The 27,194-nt window shown below is 46.0% G+C and overlaps 1 protein-coding gene across 4 annotated transcripts in view; it reads left to right on the top strand.

The window, feature by feature from the left end:
• The window catches only part of HMGCS1 (3-hydroxy-3-methylglutaryl-CoA synthase 1), a 158,022-nt gene that overhangs the window by 72,828 nt on the left and 58,000 nt on the right, over nucleotides 1-27,194 (top strand). For all 4 annotated transcript variants that reach the window (XM_069627229.1, XM_069627230.1, XM_069627228.1 and 1 more), the window contains 3 exons: nucleotides 8,390-8,515; nucleotides 14,694-14,858; nucleotides 16,763-16,931. In XM_069627229.1, the coding sequence (XP_069483330.1) occupies nucleotides 8,390-8,515; nucleotides 14,694-14,858; nucleotides 16,763-16,931 (460 nt within the window). The remainder of the gene's footprint in view (nucleotides 1-8,389; nucleotides 8,516-14,693; nucleotides 14,859-16,762; nucleotides 16,932-27,194) is intronic.

The raw sequence follows: 27,194 nt of genomic DNA, 5'->3' as shown, positions 1-27,194 counted from the left end.
CATGGAGCGCTTTACTCCAAAGCGCTGTACACAAGTTCTCTAGCATTGGGTCTGGCATGGATTCACATGCTCATGAATATATTCCCCGTCGTCAGGCTGGGAATCCTCGGTAAAGAAAAACGGTATCAGTTTTGCTTCTGATCTGTCTTTCTTAGTAGTAACCAATCACTGGTCTCTGGGTCATACTGCCCTCTCCCTAAGGCCCTCCCCTGGCAGCCATCCTCAGATTTTTACCGCACGTTCAACTGTTGGGAGTCCTCGTGCTATAGCTCTCGAGCTTTTACTGCACTTTTGCTCTTTTTTCAAAGAGATTTTCTCATTTATCGGTTAAATCGAGGTTCAAGCTCCACCGTTCTAATTCGGAGCAACGGGGACCCTTTTTTGAATTTTCTACGCCCCTCAAGGGTGAAGTTTTCGTCGAGTTACGCTTCTTGGAGGATTCCAGAAGATCTGAGGCCTACCATGGACATGGCCCAGGACAAGGGAGGCTCGACGCCCGGATCCAAGCTGTTCAGGACCTGCCCTGGATGCGGGTTAGAGAATGTTTTCAAGGAGGACGAGCATTTGAGATGTCTCTACTGCCTTCATGAGGACAAGACGCACGTGGAGAAGGACTGTGCGTTCTGCAAGAACCCAAACGAACGGACCATGAGGGATCATCGTTCCCGCCTCGCCCGCTGGCTGGAAAAGGGCCCAGCAGGTGAGAAGAAGAAAAGGTCAGAGCGGTCTTCTAAGTCCTGTGAGGGCGCCCCGGCGACGGGGGCCCAACAGAAGGCTAAGCACCGCGAGTCCCCGGGCACCGGGAGCGCAGCACGGTCGCGCTCTTCGGCTGCCAGGCAGGGCGTGCCTTCCCCGGCACCATCAACCACGAGCCAACGCTCTGGTTCGGGGAAGAGGAAATCTCAGAACCCGGGTAAGCTTCTGGAGAGGCCCCGGTCGATCTCGAAGGATTCGGCCGAGGGGGAGCGAGGCGATGACCCCCCCCCCCCCCAAGGTGAAGGCCTGGGGAGGCTGCACCAGTGGAGGCGATCTCGGGGCCCAGAGTTTCCCTGCCACCGCGGAGGGAATCCTCTTTCCAGCCCATCGACAAGACCCCTGTGAAGACCCCGGTGGAAAAAGAGGGGGGGGGGGCGGTGGCCATTACGGACATGGATTCAGCCTCTGAGGAGGAGCTGGTGGAAACCGTGAAGAACCTCAACGAGAGGTTCGAGAAGGTACGATCCCACAGGAGGGATCCCAACGAGGCCCCAGTGGAGGAGCAGCCATCCCTCCCGTCGCAGCCATTGGCCGAGCCTCAGGACAACTTGGCGGCCATTTTGATGGCAATCCAAACCTTATGCACGGAAATAGGGCAAGATTACTACGAACCCCGGCGGACGATCCAGAACCGGGCCCGTCGGGAAGCCCTCCGCACAAGCAGAGGAGAGTTCATCCCCGCCCTTCATGCCCTCACGACCTGTGGAGCCCTCATCCCCCTCACCGGACCCCAGGGATGGCACGGGGACGGATGACGACGGGACGGACCTTCCATCACCACTCCCTCGGGCCTCCCCGCCCGACGAAATTGGCTCCTTTCATGCCATGATCGCCAGGGCATCCGAGCTCTTCCAGCTCTGCCCCGAGGAACAGAAGGAGGGTTTCCTCTATCAACGGCGAGAGGCCAAGAGAAAGACGGTCCTCGCGGTACCGTTACTCGACGATATCTGGGACGAGGGACTTGAGATCCTGAAGAACCCGTCCATGATGCCTGCCAAGAGGCACAGGTACGAGAAGTACCAGGCCCCCGACGCCGTCCCCTTGTGCCTCAGGGCTCAACCTACGCCGGATTCGGTCGTCTCGGCGGCGGCCAGGAAGAAGGCGGTGGGGGCGACAGCCTCAACCTCTACTTCCCCACCTGACGGCGAGGGTAAGAAATTGGACGCCATGGGGCGACGGGTCATCTCAGCGGCGACGACAATTAAGGCAGCCAACGCCTTAGCGATTGTGGCCCGTTACGACAGGGAGCTATGGTACAAAATGGCTCTCCTACTGGACTTCCTACCAGATGACAAGAGGGCGGATGCCCTGGAGATTCTGCAGGAAGGTGAGGTGGCGTCGGACCACGCCATAACGGTGGCAACGGACATTGCCGACACCGGGTTTCGCCAGATAGGCAACGGTGTTTGCCTTCTTCGACGTGGCTGGCTCAAGGTGACAGACTTCCGTCAGGACGTGCAGACCAGGGTTTTGGACATGCCGTTCGACGGCAACAACCTGTTTGGGAAAACGGTGGATGAGTCGCTGCAGGACATCAAGGCCGACACTGAGACGGCCCGAGCCCTGGGAGTCCTTCAGCAACGATGGCCCTTTCGGAGCGCCGGAGGCAGACAGGGGGCCTCCAAGGGATCAGGCGGTGGCTCCTCTACGTACCGCCAGGCGGCCCGCTCCTCGTCCAAGGAGGCTTGCAGAGGTCGTGGCAAGCAAGGAGGGTCTTGGCGTCGTCGCCAAGATTGAACCGGCCGCTGCGTCGGACCCCCACCAAAGCACCCCGGTGGGAGGCTGGCTGGCGAAGTTCGTCAACACATGGGAGTCCATCTCCACCGACCGTTGGGTGCTGGATGCCCTGGCCCACGGGCACACTCTCGAATTCCAAAAGAAGTGTCCCCGCATTCCTCCCGTGGCCAGGAAGGCAAATCGCGTCCCTCAACTGCTGTTGGAGGTAAAGGCGATGCTCAAGAAAGAGGCCATCAAGCTCGTCCCCAAGAGGCTCCGGGGCTCCGCATACTCAAGATACTTCCTCGTCAGAATGAAGACAGGCGGTTGGCGCCCCATCCTGGACCTACGTCGGTTGAACAAATACATCAAGGCACAGAAGTTCAGGATGGTCACTCTCCAGCACGTGCTGGGACAGCTGGAGGAGGGCGACTTCCTATCGTCGTTGGACTTGGAGGATGCTTACTTCCACATCCCCATCCTAAAAGGAAACCGAAAGTTCCTCAGATTCGTAGTCCAAGGACGCCACTAACAATTCAGGGCTCTGCCATTCGGATTGAAGTCGGCACCCAGGGTGTTCACCAAGTGCCTAGCACCAGTGGCGGTGCGGCTGCGCCTGCAGGGGAACCACATCTACCCCTACCTGGACGACTGGCTCATCCGTGCAAAGACAAGCGAACTCGCCTTCGTGCACACGGCGAAGACCGTCTGCTTACTCATGGAGCTGGGTTTCTCCATCTACCCGAAATCCCATTTGGTTCCATCGCAGGTGGCACTGTTTCTGGGAGCGAAGCTCGATACAGTGGAACAATTGGCGTCTCCGTCGGAGGAAAGGACAAAGGCCATCTTAGGCAAGGTGCAGCGCCTGCTAGCCACGGACGTGGCCAGGGTGAGATCCATCAAGTCCCTCCTCAGAATGATGTCCTCATGCAGTGTGCCTGTGCAGGCTACGGATGCGTCCTCTACAGGAGTTCCTCGACACCTGCTGGATGCAAGCGGTGGGCAGCTTCGAAGACCAGATCCCACTCAACGAGGTTTTCCGTCGGGCGATTCAGTGGTGGGGCACCCGTGCACACCCCCCGGCACATCAGGAGACGGTGACGACGGACGCCTCCCTGGAGGGATGGGGTGCGCACACTTGGCTCCCGGAGGAGAGGTATCTCCACATCAACATCTTGGAGCTCCACGCCGTGTTCTGTGCGCTCAAGTCGTTCCTCCCGTCCCTCAATGGCAAGGTCGTGAGGATCTTCACCGACAACACCAGTACGATGTTCTACATCTGGAAGCAGGGAGGCACCAGATCCCCAGACCTATCCAAGGAGGCCCAGGATCTGTGGCACTTGTCGCCCAGGGGATGTTTCTGGTTCCCTTCCATCTGGCAGGAATAAAAAACACCATCGCCGACTCACTCAGCAGGGAGCTGCGCTCGTGCCACGAGTGGGAACTACGCCAGGATCAAGTGGATCGGCTCTTCCAACGATGGGGCAAACCCCAGATCGACCTGTTTGTGACGAACTCACAGTGCCAGAGGTTCGCCAGCAGGTTTACCCAGCCGAGGAGCATGGGCAATGCTTTCTTGTTCCCCTGGGACGGCCTGTTCTTGTATGCGTTTCCTCCGTTGCTGCTGCTGCTTCGACTCATCAGCCAGCTCAAGAGGTACCAGTGCAGGATGATCCTCGTCGCACCGGCGTGGCCGAGACAGATCTGGTTCCCGGAACTTCTGGACCGCTCAGCGTCCCCACCAGTCAAGCTGTCGACGGACCAGATCTTCTCTCCAGAGTGGGAGGTGCCTTCTTCATCACGACCCGGAGTCGCTGAACTTGCAGGCCTGGCTCCTGCAGCACTAGAGTTTGGAGGGTACGATATCCTGGCTGACTGCAGAGAGGTTCTTGCAAAGGCCAGGGCGTCTTCAACTCTCAAGTGCTACGGATATAAGTGGAAGAGGTTATCTGTCTGGTGCCGTGCACAGATCAATCCTCTACGGATTATGGCACCTCAAGTGCTACCATACCTACTGTCGCTGGCCAAAGCTGGACTAGCTCACGCTTCCATCAAGATATATCTGGCAACGATCTCCCGATACACCAGAACTGCAGGACGGTCGTCCTTGTGGTCTCATCGACTGGTGAAGGAATTTATGAAGGGACTGTACCGATTGTTCCTGCCAGTGAAGGCTCCAGCCTCGGCGTGGGAGTTCAACGTGGTGCTGACCAGGCTCATGGGGCCGCAATTCGAGCCTTTGCATTTGTTCCTGTCGTGGAAGACAGTGTTCCTTGTGGCCATCACCTCCGCACGACGCGTGGGAGAGATTCAGGCCCTATCCTGCAAGCCTCCATACTTGACTTTTCACGATACGAGGGTGGTGCTGAGGACGCACCCCTCTTTCATGCCCAAGGTGCCGTCGGACTTTCATCTTAACGAGCCCTTGGTGTTGCCAGTTTTCTTTCCATCGCCTTTGTCGCCGGCCGAGAGGACTTTGCACTCGCTGGATGTAGCTAGAGCGCTTAAGTTCTACGTGGACCGAACAAAGAGTTTTCGGAAGACCTCACAGCTGTTTGTGAACTCTGGACCTTTGAACCAGGGGAAGGCTCTCTCGAAGGCTTCCATTTCCAGATGGCTCTCCGGCTGCATCATGCACTGTCATCGGTTGGCCAACTGACCGTTGCCCGGCCGTCCGAGAGCCCATTCGACCAGAGCGATCGCTGCTACTACAGCGTTCTTGTCTGGTGTGCCCCTGCTGGACATCTGCAGGGCTGCTACGTTGAGGTCGACGCACACCTTCTACTGTGTCAACCGGGATTCCAGGGAGGAGTCCAGAGTCAGCCAAGCAGTGCTGGGCAACCTGTTCGCCTGAAGGTGGGCCTGGTGAGGAGGTCAGAGTTGCTTAATGTTGACTTTATGTAATGCTTAATGTTGAGCCTTTTGCCACCTCCCGTTGGTTGTGCATGTGTGTACAGCTATGTATTCTCATATTCATGAGCATGTGAATCCGTGCCAGACCACATGCTGGAGAAGGAACAAGTTAGTTACCTGTAACTGTTGTTCACCAGCATGGGCCTGGCATGGATTCACATGCGAACTCTCCCTCTTTCCCCCTCTGCGGCTTTTCACTTGGTCATACTACCACTTTACGTGCTACTAAATCAGAGGATGGCTGCCAGGGGAGGGGCTTAGGGAGAGGGCAGTCATTGGCTGGGGGCAGTATGACCCAGAGACCAGTGATTGGTTACTACTAAGAAAGACAGATCAGAAACAAAACTGATACTGATTTTATTTTTTTCTTTACCGAGGATTCCCAGCCTGACGATGGGGAATATTCATGAGCATGTGAATCCATGCCAGACCCATGCTGGAGAACAGTTGCAGGTAAGTAACTTGTTCCTTACAGTACAATAAAAATGAAGATTGATTCAACTACAAACATTTTCAAGGAGAGAATTAGGACTGGGGAAGATGCTTCCTTAGGTATGGTAGGAAGTAGTAGAATGGAGGGGCAGATGGAGAAGAGGGAAAGAAAATAAAACAAACAGAATCCGGGCACATGGAGGGCGAGAGAAGATAATTAAGATTGAGAACAAAGGGAGCTAGTGGGGGCATACAATTTGGCCAAAGATGGCAAATACCTGGGAGCAAGACCTTAGAGATTTGAACACAATGCAAAGAAAATTAAATTTGAGCTGAGAAAGAAAGCCAGCCAAGCGAAGACCGAGATTGAGAAATGGAATCGCGGGGTGACAGCTGGTAGAGAAGGCAAATGAAAGCATTGAAAATTGTCTTAAAAGGGGCCAAGCGAGAAAGAGGAAGACCAAAAAGAATAGTAGAACAGTAAAAAAGGCAAGGAACAAATAAGCGATGAGATCAGGAGTTTGGTGGCGCCGAAGGTGAAAAGAACGAGCTTTGCGAATATTAAAGAGATGGCAGCGACAAGAACTGCAAATAGTAGAAATGTGAAGTAAAAGGAGAAGTCTGTCAAGAAGCTGAGATTACGCGCAGTGTTGGAAAGAGATAAAGGAGGAAGGGAATGGGGGGAAATAGTGGTGTTAGGGAAGAAGAAAACTTTGTTTTAGGAGTTCAGGACAAGTAAGTGGTCTGACATCCAGAGGACTTGATTGCAAACAAACATGACGTTAAATTATCGTGTATAGCCGGAGTAAACGAAGAGAAGGAGAGGAAGTGTTGTTATCGCCGTAAAAGGTGGTGAGAAATTGCAAAGAACAAGAGGAGTAGCATAAAGAAAGAAGAGAAAGAGGCCAAGAACATTATACACCTTCCCAAACAGAGTTAATTTCCCATAGGTAACTTTGTTATACATGAGTTCACAAGGAGAGCCAAAGTAGCCCCTGGTAGCATTTGGAGTTTGGCTGTATAGGTCTCTGGAAATTTGTATCCCTAGGTTTGACGGTTCTTTTCCCTGGTAGGTGGAAAGGAGACTGTGGGATGTGTTCTGAGTCATTACTTTGAGCCATTGTGGTCTTTGGGGCATAGGGATGTGTCTTCTGAATATGAGGGCAGCTTACTATTCGTGATTTTTGGGGTGATTTAGTTTACCTTGTTTGTCAAACCAACCCGGGGTTCACTTGGTTTCATTCTGGTGAGACACTGGGATTGTACTGTACAATTCGTATTCTGTCTGAGTTATCTGACGATCTATGCTGTTAGTCAAAATGGGGCATTGCTAAAATGGGTACTAAAATGGGATCGCTAAAATGGGTAGACTGCGATGGCCAAACTGGGATTATTTTAAGCATCTAAATTAGCATTATGATGTGGTTGTCTAACTTGCAGTATATGGAGTAATTGAAACTGGGTATACTAATATTGTGTACAGTGGACCCTTATTGTGTTTGCGCAAACTGGAAAAATATTGGAAATATGTACTAGTAGGGAGTTTACTAGAAATGCTTATGCTTAGATCAGTGTTTGTCAAACTGGACGCTTACTGTGAATGTCATGCCGTCTGACAGGCTTTAATTTCGGGTCTTATAGCTGAGGCAACATATGTATTTATGTTGTATTTAGGGCTGTGCAGTAACCTTACGCTGCCTATCCAGGTCCTAGACCGGTATAAAGAGGTTTAGCTTCCTGTTCTGGCACCATCAACAAAGTAAAATCCACTTGTGTAAGGCAGAGGCCGACCCTGATGTGTGGCCTAACGAAAAACTGAAATGATGTGCAAAGTGGGCATACACATAACAGTGTGCTTACTAGCTATACTGGAAAACTACCATGATTTGGTAGTTGAGCATAATGTAAACGGCTTTTAATGTTTCAGTGGAATTGTTGGAAACTGGCATTTCTGGATACTGGCAATGATATGTTGAGGGGGCTCAACCGTGATTAATATTTATTCATGAACATATTTGAGACCTTCTAGCGGCATTGCCATTATAATCTAAAACTCTTTAGAAGAAGGACTTCAAAACATTCTCTCAATAGTTTCTTGCTAGCCTCCATACCGCAAATGTGGTCTTTTTGTGATCAAATATCTGTGATAAAATATCATTCTGATTTTATTTCGCAATTATTTGTTTATACAAATGATCAATACTACTAAGGTATGGAAAAGTTCAGGCTATATGAGCCTGGTGGTTTCCACTTGCTGTAATAAGTTTATTGTAGTTTCTAAATTATCATGATGTAGAGTAATAGTTGTAGATCATGACAATTGAAAGAATAAGCACATTGAATAGTGTGTTCAGAAGGATATCTTATTTATAGTTAGTCATATGTACAAAGCACATCATAGGTAAATTAAGTCCCCCCCCCGCCCCCCCAAAGATGGTGTAATGCTGCCTTCAGAAGTTGTATCCTAAAACTAAGTTGATGTAATCATACCTTAAATTCTAAAATGTTTTAATTTTTTCTTGGAGTGATTTAATTGCAATATATGTAATTCTAATTGTTGTTTTTTTGTCAGGGCGCTATGCACTTGTAGTTGCTGGAGACATCGCTGTATACGCCACTGGGAGTGCAAGGCCAACTGGTGGAGCCGGAGCTGTTGCAATGTTGATTGGTCCAAATGCCACTTTAACATTTGACAGAGGTTAGTCTCTTACAAGTAGAAGTTCTGATCCTGTACAGTCTACAATCCGTTTTGCCTGACCTTACAATCATTAAAGTCATAATATCTGCCATATAAAGTATGGCAGGTGGGCCATTGACCCTCGCAGGCGCTTATTTTCATAGTAAAAGTTGTATAAAACAAGGTTTCAAAGAGCATGGTTGGGGGGGACTATGTTGGTTTTTCCCCACACTTACCTGCATTCTATACTATCGTTGTCCTGAAAGCTTGGCTCAATGTTAGCTGAAACATAGGTAGCTCAACTCACTCGACTTCATTTTCACCAGATAAAAATGTTGTATAGAAATTATGGGAAAATGTTTGGATTTTACTGCTCCATTCTTTTAGAAAGTAAACATTGTTATCTAAATGACATTGTACTAAGATCCCTATGCATTATTCTTTTGAGGTATCTGTCTAAAAGAAACCTTTTCTTCATTTCAGTTGTTGCTTTTGTAAGGTATTTTAGGCATTATTTGTTCATGTCGCTATATGTATTAAGCTTAATCATATATCCTATACTATATAATAAAAGGCCAGATGTATGTTTGTCCAAAGCCGTCCTGCCTGGCCCGTTATCACCACTAGAGGGAGCTGTTGCCTTACGCATACAACAATAAGACTTCAAGTTGATCTTCCATGCAAATAAAATGTGTATTTCAACAATGATAACATGCAATTAGCTGAAGAAAAGGGCCAAGACAGGATACGACTTTAACATCATACAAGTTTCATACCCTAAGAAAATATATACATTTAAAAAGAAAACGTAAACAGAAAAAATATTAAGCACTATTTCTCTAACAAAATAAATTGTTTTTTGTATTTAATTATTCATTGTACTATTTCTGGGTATGTATTATATCAATATTCTTCATGTACGTTTTAAACTTTATTTGACTACAATTTATGATGTTATGTCTACTGTGAATCATGCTCTACGTGGATTGTTACTCCCTCAACATCATATATTTGAGTCTAAAGTCTGTAAGTGGAATCCAAGACAATGAGGAGCAGATGCAATTGGCCGCATGTACAATGTTGAACTTAGAACGGATTCTGTGATATTTTGTTTGAGGTTACCACTCCTCCACATAAAAGGAGCAAGATTCTTTACACTTTTCTTTTCTATTAACATAAATTATGTTACACCATATAATATATATTTACACTCTGAAAATGATTTCCTTTACGCACATTAGATCGTGTACACAGGCTTTTCCATTAGTATTATATAAATCAAATGTCTTTTTTCACCTTTAGTGTGCTTTGGATTGGGATTGTATTACTTGCTGTTTTTCATTTCTGTGTTTGGTGGATACCTTCTTTTGCTATCCTTTCAGTCGCTTATTTAATTATTACTTTTCATACTTGCGCTGTATATAAATTGACACCCTTGAGAATATTGTTTTGTTAAAGGAAAGATTTGACACCATATAGGATAACAAATCATCTCCAAAGCTGTAGAATCACGTTTTCCTTGTTTCCCAACTTTCAAGAGCTTTTGCAGCCAAGCAGTTCTGCACACTGGTGGATCTACCAAACAAGAACAAATAGCAACTGTTGTCAACTGCAGCAATTCTCCAAATGGAATCTGAAGAAGCACACTTATAAACATATTTAGCCTATGGTCCCTTCTGCTTATCATGGCTTTGTGTACACTAGAGACCGCACAATTCACAAATGGCATTGGTCTTTGCCCATTGTGACGAATCCCCGGATGGCGTCACTTCTCCCCTAGTGGGAGCCATTTCCCATGAGGCCATGGAGATGAGGCCGCAACCCGATAGTCCCCATGGGGGTGGTACTCAGCGGGGTTATCTCATTGGGATGGAAACCCCCTATGGGATTAGTGATGACCTGGGAGAACATGGTATCCCCATAGCTCATCTGATACACCTTCCTACCTCCTACACCTTCCCTAGTGTGCCCATGTACCTTTGTCATATCAGTAATGAAGAAAGTACTGGGACGAGGAAGAGTTTAGACTCCAAAAGGGGCTTGTATCCTCTATGTATTGAGAACAACTACCCCAATGTGAGTTTGTTAGTTCAGTACTGGGAATGAGAAAGAAGTCCGGAAGAATGAAGATCACCTTCAGAAATAATCGTGAGCAGTCTAGTCTACACAGACATTCTACAGAACATACCTGAAATGGAAGCGGGAAATCCGAAGGGAGTGCTCCTCCCTCAAGGAACCTGAAGCTTTGTGAGCCGCTAAAGGGACTGGTACGCCGACAGTGCAACAGATCTGACACTTGCTGGCCGGCAGAGACATCCATGACAGATCTACTACGGTCGAGTAGACAAAGGAAGCCGGAGCTCGGGGAAAGAGATGGAGCGTGTCCTCCACGCAGAGCACACCACCCAAAAGCAGGAAGCCACCGCGGAAACGCCGCAGAGCTGAGGGAGAGAAGGCGGTGATGGAGTGGGGTTGAGAGACTCAGAAGATGCAAACCAAGACCGGTGAGTAGCCAGAGATGGGTTTTGGGAAACCGGTAGGCTTGCTGGGATCCCTGAGGGACCTTGCCACACTGAAGACTGGGCAGCCAGGGCTGCCTAGACCTCGGGAGAAAGAAAGCAAGCCCAAGAGCAAGAAATCCACACAAAGGGGTCAAGGACCCAAGAGAGAAATGCATAGAAACTGTCTAGGACCCAACAGGGAGAAGCAGTCCCTGGCAAATTGGGAAACCAGGGCTACCTAAACTCCAAAAGAGAAAAAGAAACCAATGCCAAGAGGGTCTGCGACCCAACAAATACCTCGCAGTGAGCCTTCTATATGCCCTGGGAAACGAGAAGAGCTAAGAAGGGTCTGGGACCCACACATAATATTGAACAGCCTCCACGATCGTCCCGAACAGTCACAGTACCTGGCAGGATAGTGATCCAGGTAGGCCGTGACCTTAGTGAACACTGAAGAGCGGGAAAGAAACCAGGGGAGGAGAAAAATACTCTGTTGTTGAACATTGTAAAGCCAGAGGAATGGGGGCGTTCTCCTGTCCCTGTGAAGTACTGTAAAGAAACCAGGAGATGGGAGATATACCCTCATATTATATAAAGAGCCAGGAGAAGGGAGTCATACTCTTGGCACAGTGAACATTGACAAACTGGCCAGGAGAAGAATGGCACTTGTCCTGGCACTGAGAGAACTTGACGGGCAAAAAGGGGAGGGAGCCATCCCCCAACACCGTGGAGATACAAGACATTTTGTTCAGAGTTCCTTCCTGGAAAACAAAACCCAAGGAATCCATTTTGAAACTGATTTGCAATTTCTGAAAACATTTAGTTTCTGCATCCTCTGGAATTGAAACTTGGCTGTCGTCCAGAAGAAGGGAGCCATTTTCTGCACCAAGATGGCCATCTCCTTTTCTTATTTAAGTTTCTAGTGTAAGGGTCGGAAATAGGTTTTGGACACAGGGCAGTGAACTCTTTTGCTTTAGGCAGACAACTTGACAGATTCCTTTGTATTGGTTGAGGCAGGGAATCCCCTATTAGAACTAGGGCCAGACCATGTTTTCCCTTTTTATTTCCTCATCAATAAAAGTCTGAAACCCAAAGCGTAAACGTCTGTCTCCTACTTCCACACCCTTACACAATGTAGTTTGTTTTCTGTTCCCATAGACTCAAGTTTGGATGGGAGAAGCAGGGAAGTCTGTGGCTGTTACTTTATAAACCCCCAACTGTTTCATAGGCAGTGAAATATAGGCCTGCATGCTGGCCAGACCAATACCTATGAAGTATTATGTTGTAAATTTTAACTTCAGTAGCCTGATACACCAGACTATTGTTGCAAATTTGTGTTTTTACTCAATTCACAAACATCTAAATAAAAAGTATTTCCAAAGGCATAATCCCACCTAGCCTAAAACCATGTTGGGTAATTCCTCCATAGAAGAAGCCCACGTTGGATCCTGATATCCCTAATTATAGACCAAAAGCCAGTGCCCACACTGAATACTAATCCTGGAGAAGGTGGTTCCATTGCAACGGCCGGAATTTAAGACCCATGACCTTTTGTGTGTATGGCAGTCTGATTTTAGGCCTTAACATGGCACTGAAACTGCTAGTTGATGTCCGAGATTCACTCTGCAACATGGACTACCACCTTTGACTCTACCACAAAATCATCCTACAGAGAATTCAATCTGGCGGGAGTTTCAAATAAAAATGGTTTCTTTAAAACCCTGTTTGGGGATAATGAACTTTATCTTAAGGGGCTTCTTGACAATCTGCACACCCATGCAGTGTGGGTTGCGAAGGATCTGCTGGTCCCACTTCATGACATTCTGCATGGGCGTGGGTTATCCCTGCTTTGCATATGATACCCAGCAGCTTACCAGAGACTGTGCCTCTGACAAACAACTGACTAACAATCTTGAGGCTACAAAGGAGTTGATGCTGAAAGAAATGGACTCATCCTTAATAGCAATGCAACAGAACTGGTCTCCATTGCATTGAGCCAGCTCCCATTCTTGGTGCTAGACCCGCAGGTCTTCCCGATCCTGCCCAAAGTTGGCACGTTGTGAATCATTTTTAATTCACTCACTTCTCAACATGCTCTCCCCGATAAACCTGGTGGTTCACAGTAGCTGCTAATATATACAACTATTTAAACAGATTCGACCTTCTTAGCGAGACCTATCCAATTACTATAGCCAGAAACCTTGTAGGAGCAAGACTGGATTACTGCAGCTCCATACGTGCATCAACGGGACAGCTCTAAGCACCTGGCAGAGAGGCTAAAAGCTTACAAGCCAACCAGACAAGTTCACTCATTGAGGTTGACCCTGATTGTTCCCTGTATGTTTAAATAGTCTGTTCCGTCAATACCTAGACTCCTGAGTCCTCCCTGATATTATAGTGCTTCACTGTCTTTTGGCTGTATAAACCTTACCTATGGATAATATAACGTAACTCGGCGTTTGAACAACTGGCAAGCAGTAAAATTGAACGGGTTACCTGGAATGTAGCTTTTTATTTTTTAGTGATCACATCTGCCCAAAAAGTGAACAAGGTGCAGTTGTTCTTGGCATTGGAGCTATATATGGTTTTATTTGGGCTGATCACTTATTCATATTTGAAGTTTCTTCTTCACAATGACGACTGACTGCCAAAAACGAATCCTGAGTCTATATGCTTCTGGTGTAGAAGAGAAATTTTGTCAGCAGTGCATGTTTTTCCTTTGGGCACTAGGAAATCGCCCATGCTCCCTCTTCTCTACAGAGAAAATAACACTAGCATAAAGGCTTCAGTGGTGTCCGTTACCTGTGTACGACAACAGAATGTCCATATGCTTCTCTATATTGGCTGTGTCCCTTCTGTAAAGTGCATATGCCTGCTCTATGTCAACGCTCCTTTAGTTGTGTTCAACCTACGCTGGGGAACCCAACGAGGCAATGGAACATGCTTCCTGCTAGTACTATTCTCTGCAAACCAGTTCCATGATTAACGCACAGTTTAAAAGGCCGTCCTGCAAAACGCATCAACGTGATTTATCATTCACTCCCGTCCACCTCACGTTTCTTTCCTCTTTATTATTCTTGCTTCACATCCGTGCTAGATAGCATGGAATGTATGAATATTTAAATAGTTACTTGTCTGAATATTCAATGTTGTTGTAACTTCCCTAACCTCCCCTGACAATGGACCACCCTTTCATCGGAGCAGTTCAAACTACGATGATATATTCCTATTAATGATCAGAAGGTCAGGAGCTCAAACTCAGTTTCAGAACTGCTGAATTACTAGGCCGAAATCTTTGGAAAAGTTGGGTATTGATGACCTATCAAAGGGGTTGCAATATAAATGACTTAATTCCAATCTTGGTGTTGAAAGCTTGCAGTGAGCGTAGAACCTTCGGACTCGTTCCTAGGACTTAACTCCTTCCCTATTGCCTTGCTAGCAAGTTTGTCATATACCCAGAGTACCGATTTGCCGAGAGCTCTTTAGGCTTCTGCCATACTTCGACTGGGTAATTGAAATGGTTAGTCACCATGTTCTTCATGTTGCTATGGTACACTGTATACAAACACCGTTTATTGAATTGCTTAATATTGCTTCAACTCCATAGAAGTAGGTACGATTTAAAAATTGTGTTGAATTGGTAAATTGTCTTGCACAAGATGTTTACGTTACAGCAATCAACTTTACCTTTATTTTAGGACTGCGTGGGACACATATGCAACATGCCTATGATTTCTACAAGCCGGACATGGTGTCAGAATATCCAGTTGTTGATGGAAGGCTGTCAATCCAGTGCTACCTCAGTGCATTAGATCGCTGCTATTCCCTCTATCGTAAGAAAATCAATGCACAGAGGGGAAAAGGTATGATTTTGCTAGGGCGGGTTTGTCGTCTTACAATGGAAATACAAATCGTACACTGCTTCCTTCTTGTATTTTGAGGATAGATAGAGATAACTTTGAGTAGCTCTTCTATAGCAGTTGCCTAGTAAGGCTCTTTTCTACAAATATTCACAGTTGTAATATTTAATGGACTTGTTTATGGGTGCATGATGGTGAATGCAATATTCTGTACCCCTTGCTAAAACCAACATTTCAGTCTGACACCAATGTTGTGTAATGTTACCAGGAATTGGTAAGCGGAGTGAGTCTTTGATGAGTTACATTTTGGTGGGTAATTATTCCTGTTTAGTATTCATCTTTACCCTTTTTGGGAATGTGTTTTTATTACACACATTTTAATAGTGCACATCTATCCAGAATTCTTCCAAAAACTGTAAGACGGTCAAAATAGAGTGACACACATATACAAAATGGCCACAACAAGTGAATGTGTAAAATGGAAGCCTACTAGAGGGTAGAGCATCAGAGAGTTCACTTGCAAAAAGGGGAAGATAATTGTTACTTGGATGCGAGGATGCAGAGTGTCAGAAAGTGAGTATGGTTGGCCCTGTCCTGACTTATGAGGGACGACAATTTGATGTTTCGGTAAGCAAAGCAGTTTGAGGTCTGTTTGGGTGTTAAGCGTAGCACTGCGATGCTTGCCATTCATCTCTTCTTTTAAATAACAGGGTTGTAAAAGATGCTCCACACATGAGCCTAGCTATCTCAAGAGATTCCAAATCCAGGAGAAGTAAATGTAGAGAAGTCTGGATGAACTGATTTGGTCCAATTTCCATGCTCTATAGAGTGTAAGGGCGAATACAGTGGAGTAGTGGCTTGAGGTTGTTGTTCGAAAGGAATGCTGCCTGAGTCAACAAGAAAGATCACAAGGGAAAGGGCTGACATGCGAAGCATTTTCAGCAAAGGTGGAGGTTTTCGCTTTATGGATCACATGTGAATTGCAAAGGATCTTTGCCAATCCAAGAGCATGATGAATATGGAGTGAAGCTCATGGATTTAGAGGTTGATGGCCATGGAGATGGACAGATTTTGAATGTTATGAATGGCATAAACTGGGAAAGAACGTCTTTAGAGTTGTTCGGGTATGATGAAAGGAAGCGTTTACTGTTGGATAGGTAGGCCACTAGGTTGGCAATTTCATTCCAAGAGACAACACTTCGCTTAAGTTAGTTATCGTTTGCATATTTTCTGCCTGAATACTCAGCAACTCTGTAGATTGAAGAGCATGTTGGACAGGGGTACAGGTGAGATTAGAGGAGATTAGCTTGAGTGAAATGTTTTTTTGTCATGGGGGGCTGAGAAAGGAGTCAAACCAATCCATGTTTAATTTCGTCCAAAGTAGGTGTAGACAGTAGTGTCCCATGATGTATCAATGCCCTCCAAGAGGTCAAGTGGTAGGGGAGGTAGTAGGCAGTGAACATAATCACATTACAGTTCTGAGCTTGTGTGCTAACCTTTGGGGGTTGTTTATTGTATTTCTCACTTTGGAGAAGTCTAAAAATAAATCGGATGGTCTCTTCTTGACAATGAAAACATTGATTCATATGAAAAATAGATTACACCAATCGTCACTTATTTTGCAACAGTATTCTGTAGCTTATTCTATTAAACATGGCAACATTGTGTACATGAAAAGTGGTGCATATATGTATGCACTAACTACAACATTATTGATGTAACAAAAATCATTAGTAGTTTTCCTATTTACATTTGACTTGATATTTTACTGTCAATATCACTGTTTTGTAAGATTATTTGGGATGACCCTATTCAATCACATTGCCTTCTTGTTTGTTTATGGTTTTGCTGTTCGGATTTTAGAAGTTGTGATCTTGTGTATAATAAAGTACCTTCCTGTTTTACAGTGGAAAGCGACAAAAGGTTCACGTTGAATGACTTTGGGTTCATGATCTTCCATACTCCATACTGTAAGCTTGTGCAAAAATCTCTTGCTAGGTTAGCGCTCAATGACTTCCTGGATGACCCACACCCAGACACCGACCATGGCATATTTGCTGGACTGGAAGCGTTCAGGTGAGAACAGTGATGCTTCATTTTTTTATTAATGTTTCTTTTCTCATGGTGATTTGACCTAGTAGGCATAAGTAAATATGTGTTTTTGGAGTTCAGAAAATGTAGGTGTTAACTAGCTTGGATTTCTGGGTCCGGATAGAATTACAATTGAACATCCTTCAGAGAAGTTAAATGAAGGTGTACAAGTGGAATTTGTTTCAATATCTCCACTTCATATTTAATTGTCTCAAACCTGGAATCAAAATGGATGTCAGACCCCCCCACCGCTTAAATTGTTTTCTCTCTCTCTCTCTCTCTCTCTCTCTCTCTATATATATATATATATATATATATATATATATAATATAATGCAAATTCAGCATTTCACCTTTTATATATTAAAGTTAAATTATTAAATCCGCCCCAACATCACCTGGCTATTGTAACTTCAAGAGTAAGGCTGCTGTTTCCACTCCAGTACCAGGCTCAAATTATTTTTTCTATGTTCCATTTGCCAAACTCAAGGACCATTTGCCAAACTCAAGGACAATCAATATCCTACAAGATAAATATGTATATTAAAGAACAGTAGTGCCCTTATAGTTAAATGAAAATGTAAACATTTATTTTTTGGAACATTTTTTTCCGCAAAACCAGCAGTTGTCAAATTAGGTGTTTTTTAATTGGTTTTCCCATATGGAAAAACCTTCAATTTGTACTCAACCACACAACCCAATGCGCCAAATGGATTGTCACAAACTTTCTTTGTCTGAAGAGGAAATCACTGGAATAGCCACTTGTTGCTTTTGGGTTTGATCGCAATCTATTCACTATCTTGGTCCGCTACCCCCAAAAGCTTAATAAATCTTCCATGATGCTTTGTAGGATGCTTTACAAAAATGGATGCTCGCAAGCATCATGATTTCCAAATAATAAATTATAGAAGTTGGGGTGGGAAGGGAATGTTTGACCTTTATAGGGAGGATGTGGACAAGGAAGATTTGGGGTTTGTAGATGACTTAGAAAACATTTTTATCTTCAAAGATTTCCCCATGCTTGCAAGGAATGCTTGTGAGGATTATCTATCCGGAAGGAAAAAGAGGATTTGTATATGAATAAGTGTTTAAACAATGAAAACTGTAAGGAATTCTAGTTTGGTAGTACCTTACACCTATTAGAAGACAATCCGTGCGTGAGACAAAATGTGTGCCTATTGCTTTGTAAATTAAAAAACATGGAGCCCGCTGAAATTAAATGGATCTAAGGAATGTATATTTACTTTGCCTCTTTGATTGCAGAGAAATAGCCCCAATCTAATGCCCCCACTGCAGCACTCCCTCCAGAATCTGCAGCAGGAAATGGCTTGTTTTAATCATAGCATTTTTTTTTTCATTTAAAGATATGAATGCAGGTGGTCTCTTAACTTCAAATGCTAGCTGACTCGCCTATCAAACACATTCTGCCTGGGATGTAATTAATTCTCGAAATTGTCTACATAACCTGAGGTTAGACGGTCTCACTTTCTGTGTCTTTCAAAGTCCCATGATCGCTAAGGACATCAACTGGCTTTTGACAGCTGTCTGATGAACTTCAATCTGAGTACCTTCTCCAAAATCCCTCTTGGGTAATATGGTCCTGCTTTTGGGAACGTTCTCTACATTCAGTCCAGTGTTGATAAGACCCTTTAAAGAGATCCATTTGGAATACCATCTGCTTTTTTCCTGTTGGACAGGCTCCCTTGCTTCTCTGCTTTCCCAAAAGCTTTCCCCTCTTTGTACCCAGCAAACACTACCCTTAAGGGAAGGAGGAGTACAGCTGATTCCTATTGCTCCGCATAAGTCTAGCTACTGGAGTACCTGCCTAAAATTCTATTGTGTTGAAAAAGAAAAGACAGCCACTTGCTAAATCATCCACCCATACAGAGAAAAGGTATGACTGGTATGCCGGGAGCATGCGTGAGGGAGGATCTGTGCTAGGTGTGTCCACTCTTGCACATGAGCCCGGCAAAACTTTTTGATTCGGGCATCTTTACGGGAAAACTATCGGGATGTGGATTCCAGAGGAATCTCAAACAGCCCTCCTCTTTCAGGCATTTGCAAACACGTACATGCATTCCATTGTGAGCTTGTGGCAGGAACTTGTCAAAAAGGCCCCTATATGGTAATTTCCACTCTCCTCCAAAGGACACTTAAAGGGAAAAAAGTAAGATTGACTGGATACTGGATTTTTGGGACGCTCCAGGAAGAAAAGGCTTCCTGTGAGCCAAAATGGCTAGCATTCATGCAGCCCTTTTTATTAAATGATACTGGCACAAATCAGAATTCGTATGATTGAATATGTGTTTCACACCTCTCTCCCAACAGCCCATTGCCACTCATCGCCAACCACACTGCTCACCAGCAACATCATGTACACCGCAATGCAGAAACCACATCCTTGTCACCATACATCACCCACCATTACACGAAAATATATGCTCGCCAATGTCGGCTCGACAATCATGCAGTTGACATCGCCAACCTCATCAACACACATGGATCCACACTTGGATGACCTCTTCATTATTGATACCTGGATGACACCCACATCCTAGATGTCCTCACCCCCAACGGCTACAGAATTCTACAATGAGACTGTCGAACAGGGTTGGCAGAGGCCTCGCCATCATTCACAAGGCATCATGGCCATGCACCCAACTGGATGTCGCCACCATTGGCTCTTTCGAAAACCAATCCTGGCACTTCCCGCTCTCCCCAGCGGACATTCACTTTATCTCATCTACAGCCCATCCAAGCCCAACACCTACTTAAACAAAGACTTCAGACTTGGTCACCACCATGTCTCTTACGCATGCCAACATCTACCTCAGCAACTTCAACATCCCTGGATACCCAGGACCGAATCAACTGCCTACTCGACACACTGAACCTCACAAAGCATACACAAGATCCAACTTGCAGGAAAGGTAAAATGCTCGACCTCATCACCACACTGGCCACCCTTCATCACAGCTCTCCTGTTCCACTTGACTGGTCGGGCCATCTCCTTTGAGATTTTTTATTGCCATTGGAAACCAAACAATCAAGCCTTCAGATCCTTCAAGAACTTCCCCGCAGGGGCTGTCACAGAAGATCTCATCAAACTCCACCTCACATGGGTTGATGTAACTCTGACGAACCAGGACTGCAATTCACTTCTCTATTAACTCCACGCCACCCTCCCTAACAACATCAACCACCATGCCCCAGTAAAACTGCGCGCCCTCAAGCTTAAACATTCATCACCCTGGTAAACTCAAGACTCCACCTCAACAAATGAACCATCAGAAAACAAGAAATGAATTAGTGAAAATCATGCAGAGCAGACAACCAGACCTTGCTCAGGGAACTATTACACGCTTCTTTAGAAACCAACACTGCCAAGGCCAACTACTACCAAAACACCATAGCCAAGACCAACAATGAAAGCGGAGCCCTCTTCAAAGACATCAAGCATTGAACCACCCCTTCAGCCTGACCCAACCCGTAGCACACCATCGAACAATCCACCACCATCAGCTCTTCATCAACAAGAGCAACATGATCCGCCAACACAGGCACCAACGCCACAACTGACCACACACTACACATCCCAACTCGCAAAACCACAACTAACGGGACAACTTTCAAGACACTAACAATGGAAAACCTCACTGCCACCTTACCATTCCTCAAGGCCACGTTGTATACGGATGACATCCTCCTTACTCAAGACCCTTCCGACTGAAGCACTCCTCCCTTACTTGACCATAATCAAAAGCTCCCTAACTCAAGGCATCTTCCTCTCGACCCTCAAGACCAGATAAATCCTCCTGCTTCTTTAGAAACCAACACTGGACCCTAACTATCTCTGCAACTACTGCCCCATTATCCCTTTTCTCTTTCTAGGTAAGATCCTTGAGAAAGCAGTAGCCAACAAACTCCTCCAACACGTTGAAGCCAATAACCTCCTTTAGTCCTACCATCTGGCTTCAGATGCAGCACAGTAACAGTTACCATCAAGTTATTTGTTGCCCTTAAAATCCTTGATGGCCATTCTTGCCTTCTACTTCTGCTTGACATCTCCGCAAGATCTGCCACAGTAGACCACCACACACACACTGACAATCTACATAGCCACATGGGGATCAGCAAGAACGTCCTAAGCTGGTTCAAATCCTACCTTGCGAACTGCCAACATTTCATATAAATGGATCCTTCCAGATCACCAACTCTTTCCATCACCTGGGGAGTCCCGCAAGAATCCATCCTGTTCCCCATGATCTTCAATCTTTGCATAGAACCACTCAGAAACCTCCTCTCTCCTCACAACATCCACATTCACCAATACGCAGATGACACGCAGATCTACCTCAAGATATCCTCCATCGAAGATATCCACAGGCTCAAGGCCTGCCTCGCATTGATTCAGTCCTGGATGTCCAGTGCTTACCTGAAGCTCAACCCCTCCCAGACTGAATTCCTACTGCTGAGCAACAGCAAACACCCTGATGTCCAGACCTGGCTCTCTGCTATGTACCTCAAGGGATTCACACCCTAGATGATCCTGTGCTAATTCGCTTGGGTTAAACATCGACAGACACCTCATTCAAACAGCACATATCAAGGAAAACCCAAACACCCTGGTAGCAACTTTCTCTCCTGCGTAAAATCAAGACCTTCTTTCCAAAAAACAACTTCAGATCTGCTGTCCAAGCCCTGGTCCTCTGCCACCTGAATTGTGCCAATGCCCTTTTGGAAGGCCTTCCAGTGACAACCCTGGCACCCCGGAAATGTGTCCTGCATGAAGCAGCAAGACTCATTAAAGGGCTCTGCAAATTCGACCTCATCGCCCCGACCCTCCTCGAACTGCACTAGCTCCCACTGCAAGCCTGTGTCATCTTCAAATCCAGTTGCATCATCTACAAGGCTGTCATCCTGAAGTCCCCAAGCTACCTCACTGAGAAACCAGCATCTCTGGAGGCCTGCGATCCACCAGGAGTAGGGAAATGTGCAGACTTGAATTATAACCATGCAGAAAGGAAAGGACCAGAAGACAGGCCGTCTCTGTCTATGCTCCAAGACTTCATCCCCTGGGAATGTCAGAATTTCCCCATTTACTCCTACGGTTCACGAATTCGCTGAAGACCTTCCTCTTCAGGGAATGTTCCACCTTAACACCTAGGTCCACACATCCTGCACTCCCCACCCTAGCTGAGACTCTGATCTGCTCCACACTGTCTCCCCCACAACAACCATGCTGCCAATTGACTGCCATCCCCTCTTAGCTTCAAATGACCACAGACCTATAAGGCTCCTAACAAATGTGATCTGGATGGAACTCTGTGCGCAAAAAGAGCATCATAACGAAGAAGCAAAAATAATGAGTGAACTTACAAAAGTGGGGGCCGGGGGGAGAAGAGGGCTTTTCTTCTTTACAATAAAAAAATCATTAAAACTCTTTCTGGTAAAAACCTTGAGCCCACTTTACTTTTAATGGCCACCTTTTGGAAGGTATCTAGAGCTATCGAAGCATGGCCTGTTTATGCCCTTATTAAAGAATATAGGTCTTGGTGGCACCGTCTTGAGTAATTGTCAACCCATTACTAGTTTACCCATGGGGAAAGTGAAGGAAAAGCCAATAACCGTACAGCTTCAGAACCATATCCAACATTGAGGTCTTGGATTATCTAAACAGGATTCCATATCTGGCACAGTAAGCAGACTGTCATTGGTGGTTAAGGAAATACTCCAATTTACTGACAGCAGAGGGGCATGTTTGCTGGAAACCATGGACCTTGAGCCACTTTTTGTCTTAGCAGCGTGAATGGCATAGAATAGTGGTTTTGCTCTTTTGAAATGTATGTCAGTCTGTTCAGACTGGGTCTTCCAATTTCACATTCTTACCAGTTTCCCTTGGAGTGCCTGGGGGTTCCACTCTTTCTACAGTGTTATTTAATATTTATATGGAACCCCCTATACATCTAGTACATGTCTGCTGCGTCTCCATCTTCCAGTATGGCACCTATTCTCTTTAGTTGTCGGAGGATGCCCACTGGCCGAGGAGGTGCCCCTCCACTGAGGCCTAGATGGCGGAAGCAAGCCTAAAATGTAACACACTAAAAGACAGAGTTCTTGTTTAACCAGGTAAATCTACTTCACAAGCCCATCTTTGATTGCCCGTTTTGGCATAAGATGGAGTTACCAACACATTGGCCCTGTTGGTTTGCTCTCTGTGCTTGCTTCTGAATACCAAACTTTCTATGTAGGCTTTTATCTCCAGAAAGGCCCAGCTTGCCCACTTTCACACACTATACTTGTTCCTGTTGAATCCCTCTGATCCACACGTCCTCGTTTTGTATGCAGCCCGATTGGTGTCCGGGACAAGTAGGTTTGACAACCCCCCGGCCCCATTTTGGTCTCCCTTCATTAATTGCCTTTAATGCTTGGATTCTTTCTACACTAAGCTTTATATCCTATAAAGTACTGCAGGGATCGGAATGAGGATCTGTTGAGCAACAGCTAAATACAGCGCCTGTGTATCCAGAATCACCCAGTGAGCAGGAGCTACCCAGAGGGAATTAGGTGCTAGTACCTAGTGAGTTTCAAACCTAAGTTCCATATGAAGGGCAAACTTTAACCCATTGCCCCTTTTTTATATATGACCCATTAATTACGTGGAATGTCGATAAGTTCTAATGCTCCTTTAGATACATTCCTTAACGCCTAGAGTTCATGTTGCATAGAGAGGGGCACCTGCTACTTTTTGTTTTGGCAGGGAACTTGGTGTCCCCCTAAGTTACCTGTGGTAAACCCAGACATGGACCCCTTGCTCACTGTGCTCAGAGGCACAGCTCCACCTCACTGAGGCCCGATTTGGCCGAAGCGCGTGTCTGGGGTTGCTGTTGGCACTCTTGATCAAAGGAGGTTTGCCAGACATTTCGGTGCTGCACTGCCCTTGTGGGCGGGACAAAGACTGATATGCAAATGGATATTCCTCCTTTGTGAAGTAGTGTGCAAAAAGCAATGGCTGCGGACTCTCAAAGTGGGAAAAATCCACAGAACAGGTTATCATGCCATGTTCTTTCCAGAGTGATGCCTGCTACCTTTTTTGAAATGTTGCATAGGTATGTTTGTATGGCACCAGTTGCCTGGCGGTGGGGGGTTCGAAAATAGCTCTTGGTCGCTGTTGTCAAATTAACCAGGCCCTTTAAGGCAACAGGCTGGATAAATGGCTCACAGCTCCTGCTACTGAACCTTGCCTTGCCTTGAACCCTGCACTGGCCTTGCCACATCCTTTTTACCAGGCTTCTTAACTGTGATTGAGGCTTTTGTAAGTCGAGACCAGATGACCCTGGTAATGTTGAGTGTGAAACACAACTGAGAGCATAAGCAGGCTTTCTGCTCCTTGCTTCTGGAACCCCTTTGAAGAAACTTAGACTGGCTTCCTCTCTTATAATATTTTTTGAGTGTTAAACATTTGACAGGAGAAGTCCAGAGCTACCACTTCTGTGGCCTAATACCGGTTCTCTGCTGAGGTGTCTTTCTGGCCTTTTCTACCTTAATCACCTGAGACTACCCATTTGGTGTGGTTGCAGCACTAGGGAAGGCCTATGCCCTGCCTATGAATGCTGGAGTAGTATCATCCAGTGTTCAGCGTCAAAGGCCAGAGAAGCATGCTACCTAATGTCCACGCCCTACCACGAACCCACAAGAAGACTTGTGAGCCCGCTTCTTCTGGGCAGCAACCCTCATGGATTCACCTCCACAGGATGGGGGTTCGTGCAGATTCAAGGAACGTGGGCCAAGCACACGGATTCCATGGGCCCTTCAGTGGCTCTTGGTCATGCTTCTCAGCCCAGCACACATCCTCTCCTCCCTATAATAGAGGGATTGTCTCTGTACTCTGGACCTGTAGGATGCATGCTTTAAAATTTGTGAGGGCAACTCTGTGCATTCAGTTCCAAGTTCTCTAATTTGGCCTACGCTAGGCTTCCAAAGTATTTTCCAAGGTGGTAGGTGTCATGGCTCATTTGATGAGGGTGGTAATGACTGGTTGATCAGAGACCCAAACTGTGCCATGACAGCGGCCTTCGTCCAGTCTACCATTAATCTTGTGTCCTACTTGGGCTTATTGGTCACTGGCAAGAGGTCCATTCTTTTTTCCGACCCCAGACTGCTCGCTAAATTGGGTTAATCTTGTACATCTTTTACCGTGCTTAGTGTTCATGCCCTCCACGATAAAGGCTCAACAATGCTCCAGGTTACATCTGTGACAGCCTTCATGTTTCAAACGATGGAATGCCTGGGGTCTACATGAGTCCTGGTAGTTAGAAACTTGAGGGAGGGTGCATATGAGATGAATGCTACACCATCTGTTAGCAAGCTGGAAAAGATACTGGCCTCTAGTCTGACTTGCTCCCTGTACCATATAAGGTCAAGGAATGTTAAGGACGATCTCTTACCACTGTTGGACAGATCAGTGCTCATAGAGTGGATGTCTATTTCAGAACCAGGTCCCACAGAGGCCTAAGCAGCAGATGATGCAGCCGCCACAGCACCAGGTCCTGCACATCGATGTTTGTGAACTCAAGACTGTTTTCTGACCTTTTAGAGCTTTTCCTTCTTTGATGGGTGGTGCTAGGTTGCTAATCTGCTCGGATAACACCCATCCAATGTTTTATCCAATGAAGCAAAAGCGGAGAGGTCACCTCATATCTTCCACTTCACTAGAGTTGTTCTTGAATACACAGTAGTGCAGGATCCTTCCATTTACTGCCCTCCTGGTGGGCAAGCCCATTTTGCAGGCTTAAACGCTCACAAATGGGGGCTTTCTGACAATGAGTGAACCATCGGTTTATGCTCTGGGGCCGACTATTACTGGATATCTGCTTCTTAGATCAACAACCGGCTTGTGACTCCTTGGGAGATGTCTTCCTCCTACCATAGGGCTACCAGACAATCTATGCATTTCTGTGTTTTTCTTTGACCATGAAGCCGATTCACAAACCCAAGAACGTGTACAGGCGTCTCATGATCCTAGTGCCTCTTGATTGGGGTATCAGATCCTCTTTCTCAGAACTGCTGGCCCTGTTGATGTTCACCTCCCCTTACCACCACTTGGTGTTACCGCCACAGAGTAACCTTCTGTTGCTCTGAGGGAAGGTGGATGCTTCTTCACCCCTCCCCTCAATTGAATTTGTCAGTCTGGCTCCAAAGGGATTAGCTAGGAGGAATTAGTTCTCTTCATAGAACATGGACTAGATCAAAGTAGTCAGAAAGCTTTCCACCAGATCTCGGTAGGTTTTGCTACGGTTTTCTTTGGGGGCTGATAAAACCCCTAAAGGTGGGTATAGATGAGGTACTCATTTCATAACTCAACTAGCTAATTCTGGTTTCAAAGTTGTCGTGCAGGATATACCTATGAGCTTGGAGTGCCTTCTGCCTTCAGACTTGGTGGACATCTTCCTTTGTAATCCTGTTATCAAGAGACCTTTTAACTTCCTAAAGAAACTTACCACACATAAAAGCTCCTTATCCTAATTAGGATTTGAACATGGCTATTTTTTTCCATAGTGCAGAATGAGAGCCCATGGCCTCTACCAAATTGACGTTTGTGACCAAAAAGACATCCTTTTTAGTAGAAAACACATTGGCATGCAGAATGAGTCTGGCTCTGTGCTTATTCCTCTTTTCTTACATTCCACAAGGATCGAACGGTCTTGCACACTTTCACCCATGCTTCTGTCAGACATTTTTTGCAGACTTCCACATCAACAAAGCTAAACCTTCCAATGTTTTTTTTACCAAGTAAGACTTTGAAGCGGAAAAATCCCTGCATATCTTACATGTGTGCAGGGTGATGACATTTTATCTTAAGGTACACTCCCCACCGGTTTGCGACATGTGGTGACTGTATGTCTGGCTGTATGGTGGCTAAGTGCTTTATCGCCCGCTGGATAATCTGTTGTATTCAACATAATGAGGAAGATTCATCCACCAAAGGGTCTGCATGTTCATCGTTGGAAGGCTGTGGTGGCCTTTCAACAATACATCCACTTAGTAGTAAAGGTATGTGGTTAGTCCACATAGCTGCCTTACTGATATTCTCTAAGTGGATGCTAGCTCCAGGGCAGATTGCCTTTTGAGTCAAGTGGTGCTTTGTGTCCTCTTTACACCAGGATTCTGCTACGCTTTATTGCCATTAGATCTTCTGCCTTTGTCCATTCACCCAGTTCTCAAAGACTGGTTAGACTTTTCTAGTGTG

Source organism: Ambystoma mexicanum, chromosome 6p (genome assembly GCF_040938575.1).
Source record: "Ambystoma mexicanum isolate Mex_15411 chromosome 6p, UKY_AmexF1_1, whole genome shotgun sequence".
Classification (NCBI taxonomy): Eukaryota; Metazoa; Chordata; class Amphibia; order Caudata; family Ambystomatidae; genus Ambystoma; species Ambystoma mexicanum.
This window is presented reverse-complemented; position numbering and strand designations above follow the sequence as displayed.